Source organism: Scomber japonicus, chromosome 9 (genome assembly GCF_027409825.1).
Source record: "Scomber japonicus isolate fScoJap1 chromosome 9, fScoJap1.pri, whole genome shotgun sequence".
Classification (NCBI taxonomy): domain Eukaryota; kingdom Metazoa; phylum Chordata; class Actinopteri; order Scombriformes; family Scombridae; genus Scomber; species Scomber japonicus.
Window position 1 is genome coordinate 8,864,513 of NC_070586.1, and position 23,558 is coordinate 8,888,070.

At 39.1% G+C, this 23,558-nt stretch overlaps 1 protein-coding gene across 1 annotated transcript; it reads right to left on the reverse strand.

Annotated features, from left to right (window-relative positions):
• Nucleotides 1-2,258: 2,258 nt before the first annotated feature.
• Nucleotides 2,259-23,558, reverse strand: LOC128364441 (SEC14-like protein 2). Its single transcript, XM_053324969.1, has 12 exons — nt 23,349-23,558; nt 21,486-21,561; nt 15,637-15,680; nt 12,059-12,121; nt 11,777-11,965; nt 11,040-11,135; nt 10,864-10,924; nt 10,673-10,756; nt 9,148-9,254; nt 3,648-3,787; nt 2,540-2,709; nt 2,259-2,453 (listed from the first exon to the last, which is right to left on the reverse strand). The coding sequence occupies exons 1-12, from the start codon at nt 23,400-23,402 to the stop codon at nt 2,302-2,304; spliced, it is 1,236 nt and encodes a 411-aa protein (XP_053180944.1). The 5' UTR covers nt 23,403-23,558; the 3' UTR covers nt 2,259-2,301.

Here is a 23,558-nt window from a genome sequence, read left to right on the forward strand (position 1 = left end):
AAACTGGGAGGTTATTTCTTTATGCATCTGGCTTTGTGCACTGTGGCGTTGCCGTGTTGAAACAGGAAAAGATACTTTCCCCAAACTGAGGCTGCACCAACTGTTCGTAAACCCATCTCTAAGTCTTCAAGTTCTTCCTACTAACAAGTTTCAAAGTTGTGATTTAATAAATGAGGTTGCACCATGAAAACCTAAATGTTTTAGCTAGTAAACACTACATACAGTAATGTGTAAACTGGTTGCTAGGAAACATCAGTTGCGCCACCCAATAGGAAACTACCAACTGTGTACACATGAGGTCACTATAGTATCACAGGCCACAACATAACGTCCAAAAATATCACTTTTAGAGACCAAAAGATATAACAACTTAACTGCCAATCCTATTCATATCTACACACATATCTCTGTGTGTGTTTTAAGGGGAAATGCAGTTTACAGTGAGAGGGAAATATCAAATTATGCTAAGCTAACCAATGTTGTTTGGCTGAAGTCACTGCCATAACATTTTGTAAATTGAGATATATTATGTATCTTCAAGGCAATATTTCATATTACCTCGTGTACTCTTTGATCTAAACAGATATTAGCTAACTAGCACCTGTTGGCAGTCAGTGGTGGAAGAAGTATTCAGATCCTTTAGCCAAGTAAATGTACCAATATATGTATGTAAAAATACTCCATTACAAGCAAAGGTCCTGCAGGAAAATCCTTCTAATGTAAAAGTACATCAGTATTAGCAGCAAACTGTAGTATTACAGTAAAAGTAGTGGTTTGGTCCCTCTGACTGATATATTATTATATCTGACATCATTAGATTATTAATAGTGAAGCATCAGTGTTAGAGCAGCATGTTACTGTTGTAGCTGCTGGAGGTGGAGCTAGTTTACACTACTTTAGATACAGTTAGCTAGTTTAGTCCAGTGGTTCCCAACCTAGGGGTGGGGCCCCTCCAAAGGGTCAGCAGATAAATGTGAGGGGTGGTGAGATGATTAATGGGAGAGAAAAACAAACTTCTGAGTTGAAAGTTTAGAGGGAAATTTGGTGGAGCTGTTAACAACTCATATGGCGCTTTTCCACTACACAGTTCCAGCACTACTTGGCTCGACTCGGTTCCAGGAACGACCTTTTCCATTACAAAAAGATACCTACTCAACGTGGGCGGGGTCGTCATAGCAACACTCCGCGAAACTGCCCTGACTTCGTTTTATACGCGACACAAACACATAAACAATAGAGGACATGGAGGCAGTGGTGTACTTGCTGCTGTATGTGGCTTTCTGTCACACACAAAGCAAGAGAAGAGAAACCGTATGTAACACTGTTGGGTTTGATTCTGGTGTGGGACGTCTCATGACTCTTCCAGCGACAACTCTTCTGACCAATCAGTGGCCGGCAGTCTGTTGACGTCACATTTAGTATTGGCTCGGCTCGCTTGGAACCTCAGCAGAGCAGATACTAAAAAACTACCAGTTACCTGGTACTATCCCTAGTGGAAACGCAAAAAAAAAAAAAATGAGCCGAGTCGAGTCGTGCTAGAACTGTGTTGTGGAAAAGCGCCAATAGACATCTGAAATGTGAGCCCGACTACACACTGCTTTTTGTAAGACGACAAAAGATAATTTAACAATGTGTTGTGATTTAAAAGCTTGTTATATTATCCATTGTGTCAAATCATCATCTAAAAAGTAACTAAAGCTGTCAAATAAATGTAGTGGAGTAGAAAGTACATAGTAATGTAGTGGAGTGGAAGATTAAAGCAGCATCAAATGTAAAGTTAAGTACAGTACTTGGGTGAAAGTGCATGATTACTTTCCACCACTGCCAGCAGTTAGATGTAAATATTCAGTTACTAGTTTTAATTTAGTGATTAGTGATTTAGTTTGAAACTCCAGCTAAAAAACGCTCATGTTATAACCAAGCTAAATTTGAACTTACGAACAGTTAGTGCAACCGTCTCCTAGCTTTAAAAGGGCCCCCTCCCCCCTCAAAAGTGTTGCCACAAGTAGGATCAATATATCATTATATATCATGCATGTCCATACATGTTTGGCCATATTCCAGATAATGTAGAGAGTAATTATTATGGATGATTATTCACGTTCCCAAATGTGCCCTATTCACATATTGAAGATGCTCAAAGGGTCATCAGACATTCAGATCTTGTAATAAATACTTTAAATTGTTGCTTATAGGCAGCGTGTCATGGGTTCCAGTTCAGATCAAGTATCTCAGGCAGCGCTTACTGTACGTACTTGTGGCAGCTAAACACTAACTAATCTGACATCGTCTTCTTCGTGGTTATGATTGGCTGCTGCCCTCCGCTTGCTTATCCTTGCTGGACCCACCGTTGGTCTGTGGCGACTGTAAATGGTCCGGGAGCAGGACCTCGACAGAAAAACTGATTCGTTTAGCCTGGAAGAAACTGTAGGTGTTGTCAAATCGCAGCACATCTGGAAGAGAGGGGACACAGCACAGGGACACACATGAGCAATAGCTCTTTGATTACACATTATAAATGACTGAACAGGCCACTCACAGACTCCTGGGCGTTCACAGGTCAGTGATCCGTCCTCCGGCACTAAGTGGGAATTGTAGCGCTGGTTGGGCACGACTTCTTCCATCTGAGCCGCTTTCTTCCATTCACCCATTTTAGCTTTGATAAACACCCCAAAACCGATGTCTGCACTCTCCGTGGCAAACTGCCATCTAACAAGACGAGGGGGAAAAGAAGTTTTTAACACTGTTTTCAGACTTTTTAATAAAGACGACCGAAACACTACGGACACATTATTGTGTTTCATGCAGATTATTTAAAAGAATAACTGCTGCAAGTAAAAGCACCCCAGATGTGAATGTATCTATTAACCTTTCTTTAATTAGGCTTATCCCATTGAGATTGAATTAGTTAAAGAATAGGATCAGTCTGAGTTTGAGTCACATTAAGAGGATATCTGACACATTTACAGTCATTTTAGCATCAGATTCCCTCTTTGTGTTTCCCTGTTGAGCTGTGGTGGAAGTATAGTAACACAAAGAGGGACTATGGCACTAAAAAGACTGTAATGTTGAAACATATCTTCTAGACATTTGGAGACTGAAGCTTCATATTAGCTTCAGATAAACTATTAAATACATTATGACGGGATCTTCTAAAGGTCATTATGAACAGGAATGATAACAGCAAGAAAAACATGTTTGAATGTTAACTTAAATCACCTTTTTAAGGATAAAACAACTGAATTTTACCTTTTTAAAGGACTTGTGTGAAGCCCAAAGTATTGCTTATGCTAATTAAATACGTTGTTAGTTGTTTTAAGAGTGTGACTTACGGCTTCAACAGGCTTTTTTTTCCACTATTGACTATTGATTTGCTGCTTATTTTCTCAATTAATCACACAGTATATTAAAAATTATCAAGAAAAAGCACACTTTTCTACTCAGTAAGGTCACATATTGCATGTTTTGTCAGAACAATTGTCAAAAAACAAAATATATTCAATTTACAGTGTTATAAAACAGAGAAGAGCATCAGATCCAGCAAATGTTATTGATTGGTGAACCACTTACTCTACTAACTGTTCAAGGACTAGTATGGTGAAATAATTAATATCACTGCTACCACTGTGGGAAAACTTGAGGCTGACCTGAGGACGCAGCCCGGAAACAGGATCTCATAGTCCAGCTGTTTGGAGGAACCTCGACTGACACTCAGACACTGATCATAGTCCACTTTAACGTGATCCCGCACGTAGTAGGAGGTGGGAACTGGTCCGACGTGGTTTATCTGCAACATGGACGCACACATAAAGACAGCTGAAGACAGATACAAGTCTCAACACCTTTTAAATACAAGAAATATTGGAGAGTAGGAGAAATGAGGAATAAAAAGAGGAAGCTTGACTTACTGTAAAACTGTGTGCTGTTATCTATCTATGAACGGCTGCACACTTTCACTTTTTTTTTTGCACAAAACTGGTTTATTAAACATTCAAAAGTGTTTCACAAAAAACAGCACAGTGTTCTCTCTCTCTTTTCCACTTTTCTGTACATTCACATTAAATCAAACGAAACATCTGATATTTGCCGGTGCATTAACAACCTCCTGTTGTCCTCGAGTCAAGGAAGGGAGAAAAGGAGGGAGGAAAGGAAAGGAAAGAAGGAAGGAAAGGAGGGAGGAAGGAAGAAGGAAGGACAGGAGGGAGGAAGGAAGAAGGAAGGAAAGGAAAGGAGGGAGGAGGGAGGAAGGGAGGAAAGGAAAGAAGGAAGGAAAAGAGGAAGGAAGAAGGGAGGAAAGGAAAGGAGGGAGGAGGGAGGAAGGAAGGACAGGAGGGAGGAAGGGAGGAAAGGAAAGAAGGAAGGAAGGAAGGTAGGAAAGACGGACAGAGGAAAGAAATAGAGAAGGAGGGAGGTAGGAAAGAAGGAAGGAGGGAAGAAAGGAGGGTGGAGGAAGTACAGACAGACGGAAGGAAGGAAGGGAGGAAAGAAGAATAAGACGGGGTCAATTTGACCCAGGAGGATGACACAAGGGTTAAATTGCAGTACAAGATTCAACCAACAGAGGGCAGTGCAGTGACGTCAGGTCAGCTTAGTGTAATTCAATGTCGGTCAGTTCAGTCCAGCAGGTGATTTTAGTATTAAGTGTTTCACAGATGGCAGATAGAGATTATACACACACAGACACACACACGCTAAGAAAATTGATCCTCTTGTATCTTTCTTTTTAGCCTTTTCGATGCGTAAAACATTTAAATAGTTAAAGAGAAAGTTCAGGAGGTTTAAATTAAAATTGTCTTCAGACTCTGAGATACAGGCATTATCTTTCTGTTGGGATCTATCACCAAAAAAAAAACAAAAAAACAAGAAGTCAAACTAAACTGAAAACCACTTCTCTAAAAGACAATGTGTTGCATTAATGTGTTTTCAAACTGAACACGAGCTACTATTGGGAAACAGACGCACACAAAATGATGCAGAAAGGCAATACCAACTGTTTTTTCCACACAATCTTACATAATCCATTAGTGAGCAAAAAAAAAAAAAAAAAAAAATCATTAATTTTGTATTTTTCATAAAGTGTGCAGGAATTGCTGCATCCTGCATGTGGAGGGGAAATGGGATTAAAACCTCACACATGATGCAAATGGTTCAATTAAATCAGTTTTTACAGACTTTCACTGGAAATATATGTTTTAACGTGAATTTATAAAAGGAACAAATCAGTTAATGAAAATCACTTTTAATGGTGAGCTTCAAATTTTATGTCAAAGCTGTTTCCTGCATTTGATGGCTTCGAGCTAAAATCATGCTACAATCTGTTTGTGATGCAAAACTGCAAACTGTCACTCTTATTTTATCAGAAAATCATCTTGTAAATTACCCCAGATTATTTAAATAATTACCAAAAAATAATGCAAACAAAAAGCACATATGGATAAGTGGATTAATGTTTCTTTAAACATTAAAAATTGCATGTTTTAAGTAGATTTCAGGCCCTTAAAAGTTATTCTGATGATTATTAAGACAAACCGAACATATTTTCTAACTATTTTAAAATGATTACTAATCTTTTATGTTTCTCCTCAAGTGTTTCCTTTGTGCTCCACATTGTAACAAAACCACACACACACATAACTCTGCATGTGTGGACAGCACTCGTCTGGTATCGCTTAACAAGAAACAAAAGTTTCTATAAACCTACTCGAAACAGTACAGTACAATGTCAAGGACACACAGCTAGCTAACTGGAAAACTTCTGTTAAAAAAAAGAAGAGTAGAAAAAAAAGAAAACAAGAAAACACTTTGAGGCTGAGCATTTCAATTCCTTGAATCTTGAAATCAGCCGAAATGAATTTCTCTCCTTGTGTTCCTCATCTGTCCTGGGCCCAATTATTTATCTACAGAGACAAACGTGAGTCAGTTTTGTCACCTGGTGAATTATCTATTAGCGTGCGACTACTACTAAAACTATTAAAAGCTGTTCTCTCGTCGTCTGCTAGTTTGCCTGCAAAAATAAATAAATCTCAGGTTGCACAGCGCGTCGTGTGCTGAGGCCGTTGCTAGGCAGCGAGGCAGGGAGGAAGTAGGAAGTAGGAGTGTTTGGTAGATTAATTCTCTTCAATTTCCTGTCTGCAAATACATGTGAATAACTTACCTGTAACAATTCACACACCTTTACGATGCGTTACAATCAGTGTTGGGAAGGTTCCTTTAGAAATATAATAGGTTACAGATTACTAGTTACTCTATTTAAAATGTAATAAGTAATATAACTATTTAAATTACTTAATAGTATAGTAGTGTTTTCAGCTGTTAGGGTAAGTGTTCCCATTAAGTCCAGCTGTGTTGTCATGGATACTGACATGATTTATAAGGGAGATCATTTCTTATGAAGCAACATTTATCTCTCATTGTAAAATGTATTCATTAGTTCATGTAGATTTTGAAATATAAAATAAAGATATTTGAAGTCTGGCATGAAGCTTAATTGGCACTGTGACACCATTTAAGCCCACGTCATGATTTATTTACTAAATATTAAAATATATTGATTTCAAAGAATTAAAAACAGTAATATATGTATTCAGTAACATGTTAGATATTAAAAAATGAGGAAAAAACCCTCCTGAGTAAAATCTGAAAGGTCTGACTTCAGATGTAACCTCCTTTATAATCATCAACATTTAACAGATTACAGTTGTAACTATGGTTACTCCCCAACACTGATTATAATTAATACCTGTTTTTATTGTATTTTACTGTATGCATAGTGAGGTATTTATTTAGCATGTTTGCAGCTGTATTGATTCACTCCGCTGTGAAGCCAGACCAGAATAGTCCTCGCATTGTCATCGACCAGCTGATGATCAAATCCGCTCATTCATGTGTAACAGGATCCCTCACACAGCCGGCGTGTTTAGAAAACGTCTCTTTAGCCGACTGTTAAACTCAGGGGTGTCACACTCATTTTTGTTCAAGGGCCACATACAGCCAAATTTGATCTCATGTGGGCCGGACCAATAAAAAGATGGAAGTAAGGAAGGAAGGAAGGAAGGAAGGAAGGAAGGAAGGAAGGAAAGAAAGAAAAGGGATTAGGAAAGTAAGGAAGGAGGGAAGGGAAGACAAAAGGAAGCAAGGAAGGAAGGAAAAGGGATTAGGAAAGGAAGGAAGGATGGAGGGAAGGAAACAAAGAAGGAAAGAAGTAAGAAAGGGAGGAAGGAAAGAAGGACAGATGACAGGATGGAAGGAAGGAAAAGAAGACAGGAAGGAAAGTGGGCTGGATTGGACGCCTTGGCGGGCCGGTTCTGGCCCACGAGCCTCATGTTTGACATCCCTGGTTTAACTCGACCTTTCACAGCTTGGATGAAACATTACGATGATGAATTATTTCTTTATATATTCTCTGTTGTTGGTTTTTTGCTCGGTTGTGACGGGAAGAGCTGCTGGGATGGGAGGAGTAGTGCGCTAGTCAAATGTAAACCTCTGCTTCAGGTTTAAAATCTGCAGATAAGCCGGCAAATAAATAAAAAGCTGTAGCTGCCTAACTACATGAGCACAGGATGCAAACCAGCGAAATAAATGAAACTACTAAACAATAATCAAAAGTCTCAGAAGAGAAAAGAAACTATTATCTATTAAAGCTCTGAGTTGCAGATCTGTTGATGTGTTTTGAAGCAGCAGTTGGAATCAGACTCGTATCCATGGCGTGACTGTTGGTACTTGTGTCAGACAAACGTTTTGCAAAAGCGAAGTTGCTCCATTTCCTCTCAAAGCCAATGTTTCAGGTCGGCTGTGTGTGCAATGATTATTGACATTCAGCGTAACTGAACTGTGATGTAACTGTATGCAAACTCCTAATGAGTGATTTCAAGTAGTTTTAGAAGCTGTTGTTCAGCACGTGGATATATTGTTATTTATATTGTGATATTATATCATGAGGGTGAGTTCAGATGTATCTCAATTATTTTAGTATGTATCTGTATCCTCCCTTCCTTCCTCCCTCCTTTCCTTCCTTCTTCCCTCCTTTCCTTCCTTCTTCCCTCCTCACTCCTTTACTTCCTTCCTTCTTCCTCCCTTCCATCCTTCCTTCCTCTCTCCCTTCCTTCCTTCCTCCCTCCCTCCTTTCCTTCCTTCCTTCTTCCTCCATTCCATCCTTTCTTCCTCTCTCCTTTCCTTTCTTCCTCCCTCCTTTCCTTCCTTCTTCCTCCCTTCCTCCATCCTTCCTTCCTTATCTCCTTTTCTTCCTTCCATCCTTCCTTCCTCTCTCCTTTCCTTCCTTCTTCCTCCCTTCCATCCTTCCTTACTCCCTCCTTTTCTTCCTTCCTACCTTCCTTTCTTCCTCCCTCTCTCCTTTCCTTCTTCCCTCCTTTCCTCCCTCCTTTCCTTGCTTCTTCCTCCCCTCCATCCAAATGAAGGATTTCAAGTAGATTAAAAACAGAATACAAGTAGTTTTAGAAGCTGTTGTTCAGCACGTGTGGATATATTTTTATTTATATTGTGATATTATATCATGAGGGTGAGTTCAGATGTATCTCAATTATTTTAGTATGTATCCTCCCTTCCTTCCTCTCTCCTTTCCTTCTTCCCTCCTGTCCTCCCTGCTTTCCTTCCTTGTTCCTTTCCTTCTTCCCTCCTTTCCTTGCTTCTTCCTCCCCTCCATCCTTCCTTCCTTCTTTCCTTCCTTCCTTCCCTCTTTCCTTCCTCCCTCCTTTCTTCCTTCCATCCTTCCCTCCTTCCTTCCTTCCCTCCCTCCTTTCCTTCTTCCTCCCTTTCCTCCTTTTGCTCCCTTTCTTCCCTTTCCTTCCTTGACTGAAGTAAATTATTCTGACAGTAGCTTTGACAAACTGTATTCACCTTGATTTTTAAACCAGATTCATTATATTCAACAGCAGGAGAGGCCTGACTGAAATGATTTAAGCACATCTTTCAGGTCACATTAAAGCTAAGAGGATATAACTTCATCTACAGCACCAGTCATAAGTTTGGACACACTTTCTCCTTCTCTTTTAACTGGTTACTGTATGTGTCAGTGAGTCTGTGTTGATTAAGTAGCATCTGCAACAGATATTTGTCTCTTCCAACTCTTCAGTCGCTCCTACTTTAGCTCTAAAGAACAGCACCCACAGGTTTACTGATCCTCTCACTCACCCTGGTCCGACAGCGGGGATCTCCATCAGGGTCCGTCAGCTTGCCCCCGTATATCGCCGGCAGCTCCTCTGCATCGATGTACTTCAGTAATATCTCCTGCCAGTTTGCTGTTAGACCAAAGAGAGGAGAAAAGAACAACACTCATTTCATCAGAAACACACTGAGGCCTCATGCAGGAAGGGTTTCATGTTTTTATCCTAAAACTCTGTCACTTTTTTGTGTGTGGTTTGTTCAAGTGGAGACAGATTCAACAAACTCTCTTGGGGGACTCAGGATTTGGGATGAGCAGTATTGTACCAAATTAATTTTATTAAAATGTATACATTGAGAACGCATAGCAGCGTCCCCGGTTCATATCCGGCCAGGGAACTACAGTATGCTGCAGGTCATTCCCCTCTCTCTCTCTCTCTCTCTCTCTCTCTCTCTCTCTCTCTCTCTCTCTCTCTCTCTCTCTCTCTCTCTCTCTGTCTCCTCTCGCTGTCTCTGTCTCTTTCTCCCTCTCTCTCCCTCTCTCTCTCTGTCTCTTTCTCTCTCTCTCTCTCTCTGTCTCTGTCTCTCTCTCCCTCTCTCTCTCTGTCTCTCTCTCTCTGTCTCTCCCCCCCCCGTTTCTTGTCAGCCTCTCTGCCAGTTTCCAATTGCTGCAACATTGCACAAATGTGTGAATTATTGTGATGAGGTGGGGTGGGATATGAGGATGATATTGTTTGTCATATTTCATGAACTGCTGTTTTGAATTCTGCTCAGGGACTACAGGTGGAAAATAGCAATTTTGCAAAAAATCCTGGCACAATGCATCTCTCCTTATTTTGTACTAGTTTATGTTTTATTGTGCACTGTCTGTTTAAGTTATAAAAATGACAAATTACTACCCAAATTTGTCGTAAATCACTAGTTTCAGCCTGATTAATGTCACCCGTTTGTGATATATCATCATTTGTATAATTAACATCCTTGAAATGTCCTTATAAGCCTAAATGTTCCACTCTGTTTGTGGGCAAGATTCATTCATGTAATTCATGACCTTTCACTCTGCAGAGCTTCAAGTCCTGCTGCCAGAAATAAGCAGATAAGCAGATAACAAATGTAGGAGTGTCCTATTTGTTTAAACTCGAGATGGATTCAGGTTAAGGTGTTGTAATTCTAAATTGAACACGTTTATGCACTTATGAAGACAATCAGAGACAATCTGTTCACGACTCCTACGACAGGTCTGGATCATTGGTAGATTTCATTCATACCTTTTTTAGAGAAAATTGCATGTCTGAGAAAATTGGAAGAATGTTGCATATTTTCTTACAAGAGTGGGAGAGGGGTTTTTTGTTATCTCCTCAAAATACTGTGTAGATGATGATATAGGCTGCTAGTCCTGTTTGTTAATGGAAACTATACTAACGCTTCAAAATGAATGCAACTTATCGATTTTTAAAATGCTGCATGAAAGCAAAGGAGGGAAACAAACATAGCTTTTAAAATATTAGGTCAAATATATTCTGTAAAATCAGGTGAAAGTGATGTCGTGTCTCACCCCCGAGGATGAGGATCTTTTGCCGCGTGTTCTCGCTCAGAAAGTGCTTGACGAGGTTGTAGGCCACAGGGAAGAGTTTAGGAGCTATGAGAGACAAAAAATAAAAAATGTATTAACCAACAATCATTAAAAAGTCTGACCCTTTAACCCTTTTACTGTCACATGCATTCAAAGCTGAAGGGAAACTTTACCTTTAATGACAAACAGCCTCTTCAGGCCTTCTGGGTAGTTGTCCTCAAACATCTGGAGGATCTGGTGAATCAGGGGAAACATATTAAAAGATGCTGATAATAGTGTGTGTGTGTGTGTGTGTGTGTGTGTGTGTGTGTGTGTGTGTGTGTGTGTGTGTCTGTCTCTGTCTCTATACCTCTCCATATGTCTCAATAGCAGGTTTCCACAAGTGTTTCAGACCCAGACCTTCGACGTCGTAGACCATAGTGATTGACTCTACGTTCCTCCCCAGCTGGATGAACACAGACACAAACATAAATCAAGTTACATTCATATTTAATCTGAAATAATGAAATAGATATAGGACAATTTTGGCAGTTAAGGCACCTGGTATGAAGAATTTGAGTATCTGAGAATACAGTACTACTACTTTACTTTTAAATATTTTAAATCTGGTTTAGTAGTAAATCTAGAAAATATGGCTGCAGCTATCTTACACTGATTGTACTGGCCAGCATTAGTAGTACACATCTGGTCCAAAATGTCTTGTAATGATGGATTGTTAGGTCTTAAAGGTGTTGAGATTATGGATGCTATACTTCCTGATTTGGGAAATGTTAATGTTATTCATTTCTTTCTTTGCTTAATCTTCCTTTCCTAATGCTGTCAAATACAGTACATCCGAGGAAAAAGCATGCCATTTGAAAAAATAAGCCTAATTTTGTGCAGCAGGTTAATGCTTTATTTCCTAGCTTTTAATCATCTAGTGAACCCCATGCTGGGAACAACTGCTCTGATGGATGTTTGGGTGAACACGTGCTTTCCTGAACATTTCCTAATGCTAATAAACCTCATATTATCTTCTCAAACCTGCACTAAAACACTCCCGAACACACATTATGTATCTTTTGACTCCCTAGTTTCTGCCCTTACCCTCTGCGTCTGGAGCGTACACTCCTTCTGCAGCATCTCACAGTCTCTGATCTTGGACTTGATGAAGTCCTGCTTGGAGGCAGACAGGAAGAGGCCTTTGGGGTCCACGGGTCCGATGACATCATACCAGATGGGACTCCCCTCACGGTCGTAGCCACACATCCCTCCTGACAGATACTTCTCGATCACCTGCAGCAGCAGGACAAATGGTTTGATCAATTATTGAAGCAAAGCATTTACCATAAAAAGCATCTTGCTATTATTAGATTTAGAGGGTGTTACCTCTGGTGGACGCCAGTCGGTGATTATTAAGTCTACTTTCATCTGTTTCCTGAACTCCATATGCTGGAAGAGAGGAAGCAAAATGATCATTATGGAATATACAGCTTAATGTAGAACATATAATTATGGTAGCTATGGTGTTTCTTAAAGGATAGGTTCACAATGTTTCATGTCTGTGATCATATAAACTCTGTTCATACTTTAATCGCTCTTCCTGTTCATACTGACTATTAAAAGATCCCCATTCAAATGGTGCATATAATAATTTATCATCAAATTCCCTCACCTGTTGAGCTGTGGTGGAAGTATAGTAACAAAAAGAGGGCTATGGCACTAAAAAGACTATAACATTGAAACATATCTACTTAATTTGACTCAAAGTTCTTACTATTAAAATATCCCATTCAAATGTGCTTTCAATGTAAGTGATGGAGACAAAATCCACAGTGTTCATGCAGTCATTTAGGGTAAATATGCATTTAAAACTTTAACTGAAGCTTATATGAGGCTTCAGCAGTCTGAATTTGAGTCAGATCAAGTGGATATCTGACACATTTACAGTCTTTCTAGCATCAGATTCCCTCTTTGTGTTTCCCTGTTGAGCTGTGGTGGACGTATAGTAACAAAAAGACTGTAAAGTTGAAACATATCTACTTGATTTGACTCATTTGGGACGGCTGAAGCTTCATATTAGCTTCAGATAAACTTTCAAATACATGTTTTAAGACAGAAGGAGGACTGTGGATTTTGTCCTCCATCACTTTACATTGTAAGTGCATTACAGTATCAAAGGATCGTCTAATGCTCAGTATGAACAGGAGGAATGATTACAGTAAGAAAAATCTGTTCCAAAAGTTTTAAGACGGGCTTGAACAACTGTTAAATCTGTCCTTTAAAACTTTTTTAAATATTAGACTGTGCAATGGCAGATACACCCAAGCATAATGTAGTGATTTAAGTGGATTAGGAGGGTTTTAGACAGAAGGTGATGCAAAGCTTGCCGTGTCAGTAGGAAGGGGATCAGTTAAGTATCACTGTGCACTCACATACATGCAATGACACGCTTATGAATGTACACACACACACAAAGGTGGAAGACAACGCTCTGATATATGACGAAACATGAGATAAAAAATTTTGCCGTTATTTGATGTAAGCCTGGTGGTTACATTTCATAAACATGAGATCATTTAAAGCTTGTTTAACCTGTTTGTCTTCATTTAATTATTTCTTCACCTCCAGCTCAGCTTTGGTTTGGGTGTGTGTTCATACCACTATTTCTATAATTTAAAGCCTGACTATCATTTCTGATTTAAAAATATGGCAGAATTTAAAGCTACTTTAAGTAATTGTGGTGTTGGTGAGGTTATGTGTAATGTGTATTAATCTGAACACTTAAACAGACAGGAGTGGAAAATGAGATGTTAATTCTTTTTATTTACTTTTGTATTGACTTTTATGTTACTAGTTATCTAACATTTCCACAAATATTTTTAAAAATATTTTGTATATTTTGGATTTTATGAGTTGTATCTCCACCAGGAAATGTTGCCCCTATTAAGGTATTTTAATATATATTTTTAATATAAAAATTATATATCTCCTGGTGCACTTTGCATGTTTAAGGGTTAATTAACAGCAGTATTTGGGGCTATTACAGAGCAAGCTAGACACTCCTAGCCTCTGCTGATGTTATTCAAGATGTTTAATGTCACTCCAGTTATACAAGTATGAGGCTCTATTACAGAAAAACAGTAAATATACAGTAGGGTCCAAAAGTCTCCCAATAGGAGAGCGGTCTCAGGCTTTTTGGACTGTACAAGGCATCAAGGCACAAAAAGGTTGCATATGCAGTCATTGTTTAACATATTGCACAGAGCTTAGATTGTACTTTGTGTGTCTGTGTGTGTGTCTTTTAGGAGTATTATTGCTTGGGGGTCAGCGGTGAAGAGGAGCGACCGTCCACTCCCACCACCTGGAGGAGGTGTGTCAGAAAGTCCAGGGTCCACTAACACACAATGGTGTGTTCAGGGACCAGATCGTTAAGCTTATTGACGAGCCTCGAGGGCACTATGGTGTTGAGCTGTAGTCCACAAACAGCGTCCTCGCATAGGGGTCCCTCATATTCAAGTGGGAGAGGACGCTGTATAGGTCGTACTTAGCGAGTGTGCTGCTAATTGTCTTTAACCCTTTGTAGGTCTGCTCAACTGTTTGTGTCACAGCCAAAAATCTATTTAAGGCAATCTTTACCACTTGTATGAGGTATGTAATGCACAGAAAGACCACCAGAGTGTGTTATGGTTGCTATAGATACAGGTTGTTCTATGGTTGCTATAGATACAGGTTGTTCTATAGTTGCTATAGATATAGGTTGTTCTATGGTTGCTATAGATACAGGTTGTTCTATGGTTGCTATAGATACAGGTTGTTCTATAGTTGCTATAGATACAGGTTGTTCTATGGTTGCTATAGATACAGGTTGCTCTATGGTTGCTATAGATACAGATTGTGTTATGGTTGCTATAGATACAGGTTGTTCTATGGTTGCTATAGATACAGGTTGTTCTATGGTTGCTATAGATACAGGTTGTTGTATGCTTGCTATAGATACAGATTGTTCTATGGTTGCTATAGATACAGATTGTGTTATGGTTGCTATAGATACAGGTTGTTCTATGGTTGCTATGGATACAGGTCGTGCTAGTGTATAAACTTAGAATAACACAAATCACTGCTGATATAAGAGATCCTGCTGGAGACATTTTTTGAAGTTGAGTTTTTTTCATCTTATACACGAAAAGAATGAGTCTCTAACAAGTTTTGAACAAATGCTGTCTGTAGAAGTCCGTAAAACATAAAATCTAGGGTAAATGAGAAAAGAAATCCATGTTTTATGTTGTCAAGGCCTCACAGAGGTAGGGAAAGCAAAGAAATTATCTTTTTTAAATAGCACTTTCTTGGTGTGACCTACAAAGGGTTAAAAAAGAAAGTGAGCTCGTGGTGAGCTAGTTAACTGTGATATCTGTCGTATCAGGTCATATGTCCTCCTCAAATATCTGGACGTGTGTTCCCAACTTTGAGAAATGAGGACAGAGACTTTTAGCAGCCAGCAGCTCGGAGACGAAGACCAGAAACTGAACATTAATGAGCCGTTTAAGGAGATAATCTGTCAGAGCTGCCTGTCTGTCAACAAATCAATGAATGCTGCAGCTTTTAGTAGTGTGGGTGTAAATCACATCCTATCATCACTGTCTTAAGTACTCACTTTATCCACTCTATTTATCTTATCTCCTCAGACTGCTCAGATGACTCAGTTTCCCCACAGAGAGCCATTACCACACCGCTCCTCTCTAATCCTCAGACGCTCCTGAGCTGACGGACTACAGTCTGTGATGGACTTAACTTCACTCTCACCAACACACTGAGACAGGAGGTACTGTGGTTGCACCCTAGGTTTGCAACAGTTGAATCCCTCATATTAAAGATGTTGTAGTACATGATTTAAAGTGTGTTTATATAAATCTGTATAAAAGCTCTACTCATGCAGGTACTAAGTTTAAGTCTTGTGGAGGTGTTACCTTTCGCAGCATGGCCTCAGACTTCTGGAGGTTGAAGTTTCTGGCTGGAAAAAATAGAAGCAAAGAAAAAGTAGAGAAAAATTATTAAGAAGTGAAATGATGTAGGATGCAGGTTATAGTGTAGTTGTGTATATAAGTTTATTCATGTATATTCTTAGATGGGCTTTTTATAATATACTATAAGATGCTCATGTATCTTCCCTCTACACCTGACCTGCATCCCCTTTGTCAGCCCTCCTGTCGTCTCATTAGTTCAGTTAATATTTAAGTCTAGTCTTGTTACATCTTTTTTCGGTGTAGTTCAGGTTTCCTTGCTCCCAAAGCTGCATTTGGATCCGTCTAACGCTGCTTCCTTACAGCATCCCCTCATCTCCTTAACCCTTTACATACTGTTCATACCTCACCCTTGTTTTGACAAATAAATTAACTTCTTTTTTTTTTAAACCAAATAAGGATGAAAAAAAACTTCATATAAAAGTTTTAAATAAATGGGAGGAAAAAAACAGTTACAAAAGAGTTTTAAGAAGTGCTAAAAATACTAAAGGAACATTTTAACTGCATAACTCTTTTAATTTATACCCTCTGGGAATAAAACTTGTATAACCACCAAAGGACTTTTTTTGGTCTATCGTGGTCATTATTAAAACCTCAGTGTCAGTAGAAGTCGTCCAGAACAGAGTGACCACACGAGTCTAATACTCCGTCTAAGGTGATTAGCTCCGCAGCTGACAGTCTGGTGGAAAAGCACCACAGTGTCGTGAATTGAGACTTACAACTCCAGCAGTGGATTACATAGCGCCTAATGCCCGTTCTAATGCCCCGTTCTAATGCCCCATTCTGGCACCTTCCTGGAGCCTCGAGGGCACCCAATGACTCACAATTACAAAAGCACGAAGCGGACGGGCTCTGGCAGGGAGGTGACGAGGCCGTGTGTTATTTTCGGTCAGTTATTAGTGTTATGATGTCATCATTTAACTCCGTCGCTGCTCATCCTGTTTACTTTTCATTACAGCGTCATTCATTCATCTACTTTTTCTGTTTTGACTGTTCCTTCCTTCCTTCCTTCCTTCCTTCCTTTCTTCCTTCCTTCCTTCCTTTCCTTCCTACCTTACTTCTTTCCTCTGTCCTTCTTTCCTTCCTTCCTTCCTCCCTTCCTTTTCTTTCCTCCCTTTCTTCCTCCCTTCCATCCTTCCTTTCTTCCATCCTTCCAGCTTTCCTTCCTTCCTTCCTTTCCTTTGCTCCCTTTCTTCCTCCCTGTTACCATCCTTCCTTCCTTCCTTCCTACCTTCCTTCTTTCCCCTGTCCTTCTTTCCTTCCTTCCTTCCTTCCTTCCTACCTTACTTCGTTCCTCTGTCCTTCTTTCCTTCCTTCCTTCCTTCTTTACTTCTTTCCTCTGTTCTTCTTTCCTTCCTTCCTCCCATCCTTTCCTTTCCTCCCTTTCTTCCTCCCTGCTACTGTCCTTCCTTCCTCCCTCCTTCTTTCTTCCTTCCTTCCTCCCATCCTTTCCTTTCCTCCCTTTCTTCCTCCCTGCTACTGTCCTTCCTTCCTCCCTCCTTCTATCCTCTGTCCTTCTTTCCCTCCTTCTTCCTTTCCTTTCATTTCCTCCCTGCTACTGTCCTTCCTCCCTTCCTTCCTTCTTTCTTCCTCCCTTCCATCCTTCCTTTCCTTTCCTCCTTTCCTTTCCTCCCTGCTACTGTCCTTCCTTCCTTCCTCCCTTCCCTCTTCTTTCCTTCCTTCCTTCTTTCCTTGACTCAAGGATAACAGGAGGGTTCATGTATTATTTCTCATCAGCGAATAAAGGAGGAAAACAGACTTTTCTTAGTTTTGTAAGATGACATCAGACTCCGAGCTCGTCCTCAGATCACTGTCCAACGTTTTATATGATGATGATCTGAAATAACGTTATCTAAAGCTTGGATAAAAGTTCATAATCTCTACGAGGACAACTCATGTAGATCATTATCTGATAACATTTAATGATTTCACCTTCAACCTAGGTGCCAAACACTTTGATAGATGACTGACTTTATCACTAAATGTGGTGCTTAAAATCACAGACAGCTCTTTAACCCTCCTGTCGTCCTCCCGGGTCAAATTGACCCCGTCTGTTTTGACTGTTCCTTCCTTCCTTCCTTCTTTCCTTCCTTCTGTCTGTCCTTCCTCCCTCCTTTTCTCTTTCTTTCCTTCCTCTCTCTTCCTCCCTTCCTTTTTTCTTCTTTCCTTCCTTCCCTCCTTCCTTCTTCCCTTCTTTCCTTCCTTCTTCCTTCCTTCCTTCCTTCTTCCTTCCTTCCATCTTCCATCCTCTTTCTTTCTTTCCTCCCTTCCGTTTTTCTTCTTTCCTTCCTTCCTCCCTTCCATCCCTCCTTCCTTCCTCCCTTCCTTCCTCCCTTCCCTCCCTCCTTCCTCCCTTCTTTCCTTCCTTCCTTCCTTCCTTCCTTCCTTCCTTCCTTCCTTCCTTCCATCCTCCCTCCTTTCCTTTCTTGACTTGAGGACAACAAAACTCTCAGCTGATTTTACAAAAAGCTTAAAAGGACTTTATTAGAGCTTAGACAACAGCAGGCAAAACCTTTTATATATGTTGTCAATGACTTAGACTGAGTTTTGAGCTAAATTAAAGAAATGCATATATATATATATATATATATATATTAACTCATTCATGTTAAATCTCTTAGACTATCTGTCACTATCTGTCACTCTTCAAATATGAAGAAAAAATACAAGCAAAAGACAGAAACTAAGACATCTCTTCTTAAAACTGCTCTCTCCTCCTTGGCCTTTGACACCTTGTAAGACGTTGACTTTATTATTTGATTTAATAGTTTTATTGTATGGCTTTTATTGTTTTTACTCATGTTTTATGTCTTTTTAATGTATTCTATATGCATTGTTATGCCTCGTGTGAGCTGCTATGCCTTTTATTTATTCTTCTGTACAGCACTTTGATCCACTGTGGGTTTTGTTTTTTTTTAAATGTGCTTTACGAATAATGATTGAATTAGAAACTTGAGATCAAGATAAGACCAAAACCATAGTTCAGAGGAAGTTGCTGACATAAACTGAACCCTGACGCACCCTGTGAAAATGTAAAGTGTTACATAACATGCCGCACACAGAGCACAATATATGATATGATATGATGATAACGTGGTCTGGTACAACTGATAATCTAATGACAGTTGCACACAGATAAATACATGACAAGCTGCAGTAAGAGTTATCTGAGGGGGGCGGACGTTTGTTTAGTTGGCTTTTCTAAGAAGGCGAAGGAAGGTCATTGCCCTTTCTTAGAGGAGTCGTCTCTCTCATGGGAGGAGCAGAGTCTATCTGGGTTTATTCTACAGTGTAGTAAATAAGACAGGATGCACTTTATCACACTGGATTTAACAAAGAAGAACTGATTCTGATTCATCACAGGACCTTTTGTATGTTGCATATCAGTATTATCTTTCCCACAATATGTCATTTTGCTTTCCAGAGGAGTAAAAGAACAGATATCCTCTATGTCTAAGGAGTAAAAGTGCACAATTTACTCAAAACTTGAACTCCATGTATGAAGAAAACAAGTTAAAACGTGTGGTGATCTGTGAGGAAGTGAACTTTCTACCACTCTCACTTTAATTTGGAACCAAGCAGAAGTTTAACATTGATTTTTAGCAGAGTGGTCACAGTCAGAGTAGGTCACATGAAACACTTTATACAAAAAAATGTCCTTAAATCTATGAAGACGTGTTGAAAAATGACTACTAGAGACATTAAGGGTCTAAAAATATGTTTAAAAGTCAAGAAAAGCTGCATCTAGATATTGTTTTAGGGAAGTATCACATGCATCTGTATTTCTATATTTATATTCTAGGACTTTACTGGAATATCTTTGCATGATTTAAAGTCTTATTTATTTTATATTGGCTCTTAATGCAGCGCCTCAGTTCAGCCTCTGTCTGTAACAAGCCGTTTTAGCTCCTGCCTTTTTAAGCTCTCTCTGGCAGACGTCGTCCGACTCTGAAAGCTTCATAAACAAACAGTAATAGGATTTACTATTCTCACTTATTTTCTCCTTTTATTCTTTACTCCAAATGGCAACTTCTCAAATACAGTACCAGCCAGAAGTTTGGACACACTTGAATGAGGAGAAAGTGAGTCCAAACTTTTGTACATCTGTTAATGTTCGAGAAAAACAAGAGGAAGAAGAAAAAAACTAACAACTTTAGCAACAAAGGATGACAGCTGTCTGACCTCAGGTTAAAGGGGAAGTGGAGCTAACATTGCAAATATTTGGAGAAGATTGAAGCTTCTGACTTTTAGGGAAGAGTTTTGCAGATTTGATCATGTTTAATATAATAATAACAGTATTTAAATGATAGAAAGAAATCACAAAAAGCGCCTTATTCCCCCTTTTATGCATTGTGCCTTGTGTTATGGGCCTCTATTGTAGGAAGTAGACCTTTAAAATGAATCCATTAACTTCAACTTAATTTAAGATAACTTGCTACTTACTTTCTGTAGCCAACATTTGGAGGACTATGTATAAACAACACTATAAATACTGTTTAACATGCAAGTTAATACCTTCAAATTAAAGTTGAGGGTCTGAGCATTTTTATATAAGAACAATAGAAACTTGTTCAAAATCCACCATTTGATTTGATCATATTTAATATAGATAACCAACATCATAACTGTCACAAAAAGCGCGTTATATCCCTTTTTAATGTGTTGCACCCTGTGTTATAGGCCCTCATTGTAGGAAGTAGATGTGGGACAAACTTTTAAGAGTATAGTGTATGAAATGTCTCTTTAAAATAAACCATTAACTTCAACCTAATTTCAGATAACTTGCTACTTACTTGCAGTTTAATACCTTCAAAATAAAGTTGAGGATCATTTTTATATAAGAACAATAGAAACTTGTTCAAAATCCAGCATTAGTTTTGCAATCATTACTGTTCAGTGTTCACCTCGGGCTCTTTGCTTTAAATCAATGACCCGCGCTGAGCTAACCCTCATCAGTCCCTCTCTGCGTATGAACAGTACTCATCTATACATCCACAGTGAGAGGGTAAACAGACCCTCATTGTCAGTGTTTGAAACTGTGACGCTGACCTTTCCCGAGAGGCAACGGAGGGTATTTCACAACAGCTCCGAGGGCTTAATTAGAGAGAACAATTCGCCCCCTGCTACCACCGCTGCATTATTCTTGTTATGAAACGATTTCTGACTGTCATTGAAGTCCTCCGAGAGAGCGACAGAGGCACAGCAGACGGGCTGTCGTCTATTGTAGTGTACCTTTAATGCGATTTGCCGTGGATTAGCCTGATACACCGAGTGCTAGACCTCCTCTGCTCCACAACTAATCAGAACAAGGTCTTCCCTTTTTTTTTTTCCTCCCAGAGTCTGAGCGTGTAATCTCAACCTCAACCGAGGAAAATCTGAATCAGGGTATCGGCCCAAATTGAATCTGAAAAAGAGGGAAATGACACTGACCTGTATCATATCACTCAGTTTTTCACAGTTGTGGTTTGAGTGTTGTGCATGGGTGTGAAAACCATGTGAGTCTCTTTCTCAACTCCTGCAAACAAGGGTGCTTTACTTTCATTGCATCATGTCCTTTTATAATGTAATAAACCACTGCAGCTTCTGCTTATTTGCTCTGGTGCAACAACACAGACGGATTTCCACTGTGAATGCATGCAAATGATCCACAGGCAAATCATCTATAAATATAACCACACACATGCACGGAGGAGAAGGATCCAGATTATATATATAGGTGGAGGTTTTTACTTCAGCTGTAAATGCAAACAGAAAAAAAAAGCAGCGTCATTAAACCCACTGGAGCTTCACCTCACCTCTGAGCCAACGTAACAGGAAGTGGTCATGTTGTGCAGGAAGTTGAGGAAGAATGTCTTGTATCCTCTCTCGAAACTACAGCGCGAAGATGGAAAGAAGAAGAAGAAGAAGTAGAAGAAGAAGACATGTGACATACTGTGTTTGCATACGAGCAACCAAAAGGGAAGTCAATACTAGAAGGGGACTTTCGGGGAAATGTTAAACTGAATTATTAATGAACCTGAAAGTAAAAAAAAAAAATGATGATACAGTACTTTTCTGTGTCTGTACTTTAAATGCTTGTGACTCTGTGACTAATTATCTTTCCACACTTTAATGGCAATGTTCAACAATCATTCCTGGAAAAAATGTGTTTTTCCAATTGCACAATAAAACAGTCAAAACAACATTCATGTCATCACATTTTAGGTTTTAACTACTTTTAAATGGTCATAAGTAGATAATGACACCTGAATTATCTTTATTGAGTAATCTGGTAATTAAGTTCTTGCAACATTGATGAATTGTTTGGCCTATAAAATGTCAGAAAATGGCGAAAAATTATGAGAAACTGTTGTTATAATCCATTAATTGTTTTAAAAGTCATTTTTTATGTTAAAATGCTCTAGTTCAAGCTTCTTAAATGTGGATATTTCCAGGTTTATTTAGTCTCTTGATGATAGAAAACTGACTTTTGGTTGCTTTTTTGGGCTTCAGGAAACATTTTATAGACCAAACAACTAAAATAAAAGCTTAATTGATAGTAATAATCATTAATTGCTAGTGCTAGAAACATATATCTAAGCTTCCCCAGCCCCAAGATGACATATTTGCATTGCTTGATTGTCCAAAACCCAAAATATATTCACTTTACTATAACAGAAGACGAAGCAAAGCAGCAAATATTCAAACCTGAGAAGCTACAACAAGTGATTTTTTGGCATATTTGCTAGAAATCCAATTTAAGTGATTATTCTAAAACTACAGGGATTAATCTGCTGCTATATCGGCCTCCACTCACTCTTCTGGTTTTCTCACCAGATGTTAGAACCAATTGGCTGCAGAGATTTGCTCCCATTCAACCACGGGAGCATTAATGAGGCTTATTAGTAGGCTAAGTGGCGCCTGAGTGGTTTATTACATAACAATTAGAGTGATGACAAGAAAGAGAATTATAATGTAAGTATAAATCTGCCTCCTGTTCATACTATTAAAAGATCTCATTCAAATGTGCTTTCATTGGAAGTGATGGAGTCAAAATATGAGGCTCCAGCAGTCTGAGTTTGAGTCATATGAAGTGGATATCTGACACATTTACAGTCTTTTTAGCATCATATTACCTCTTTGTGTTTCCCTGTTGAGCTGTGGTGGAAGTATAGTAACAAAAAGAGGGACTATGACACTAAAAAGACTGTAACATTGTAATATATCTACTTAATTTGACTCATTTGGACAAACCTGAAGCTTCATATTAGCTTCAGATTAACTTTTAAATACATTTTTCTGCACAAGAAGGAGGGCTGTTCACTCTATCCCTCCATCACTTCACATTGTCAGTGCATTATGAAAGGATCTTACAATGGCTCTATGAACAAGAGGAATGATTACAACAAGAAAAACAGGCTTCATTGTTCATTTACGCTCTGGACTGTTTTGTTAAGACAGTCTTGGGGGGAAAAAACTGTGAATCTGCCCTTTTTAAATCATGATTATGTCACAATTAAGCCTTCAGCATGCAGATCATTGATAGCCAATTTACCCATTTAAAAGGAAATTGCTTAATCTAGATTATGATGATGATTATTATTGTTATTATCATTATTATTAGTAGTAGTATTAGCCTATTATTATTATTATTATTATTATTATTATTATCTTCTTACCTGCTGCAGGGCTTCAGCCTGTTTAGGACTGAGGTCTCCTACTTTTCCACTCATGTCTGCGTCCAGAAGATGCCAGATGAGGTCCGGTTGGCTCCTCTGAGAGACACGCAGAGAAAATAAAACAAAAACAAAAACAGCACCGTCACTGTGAACCGTGACCGTCCGTCCCTGTGATGCTCCTGCACGGCTCTGCCAGCCTCTTATCCCCGC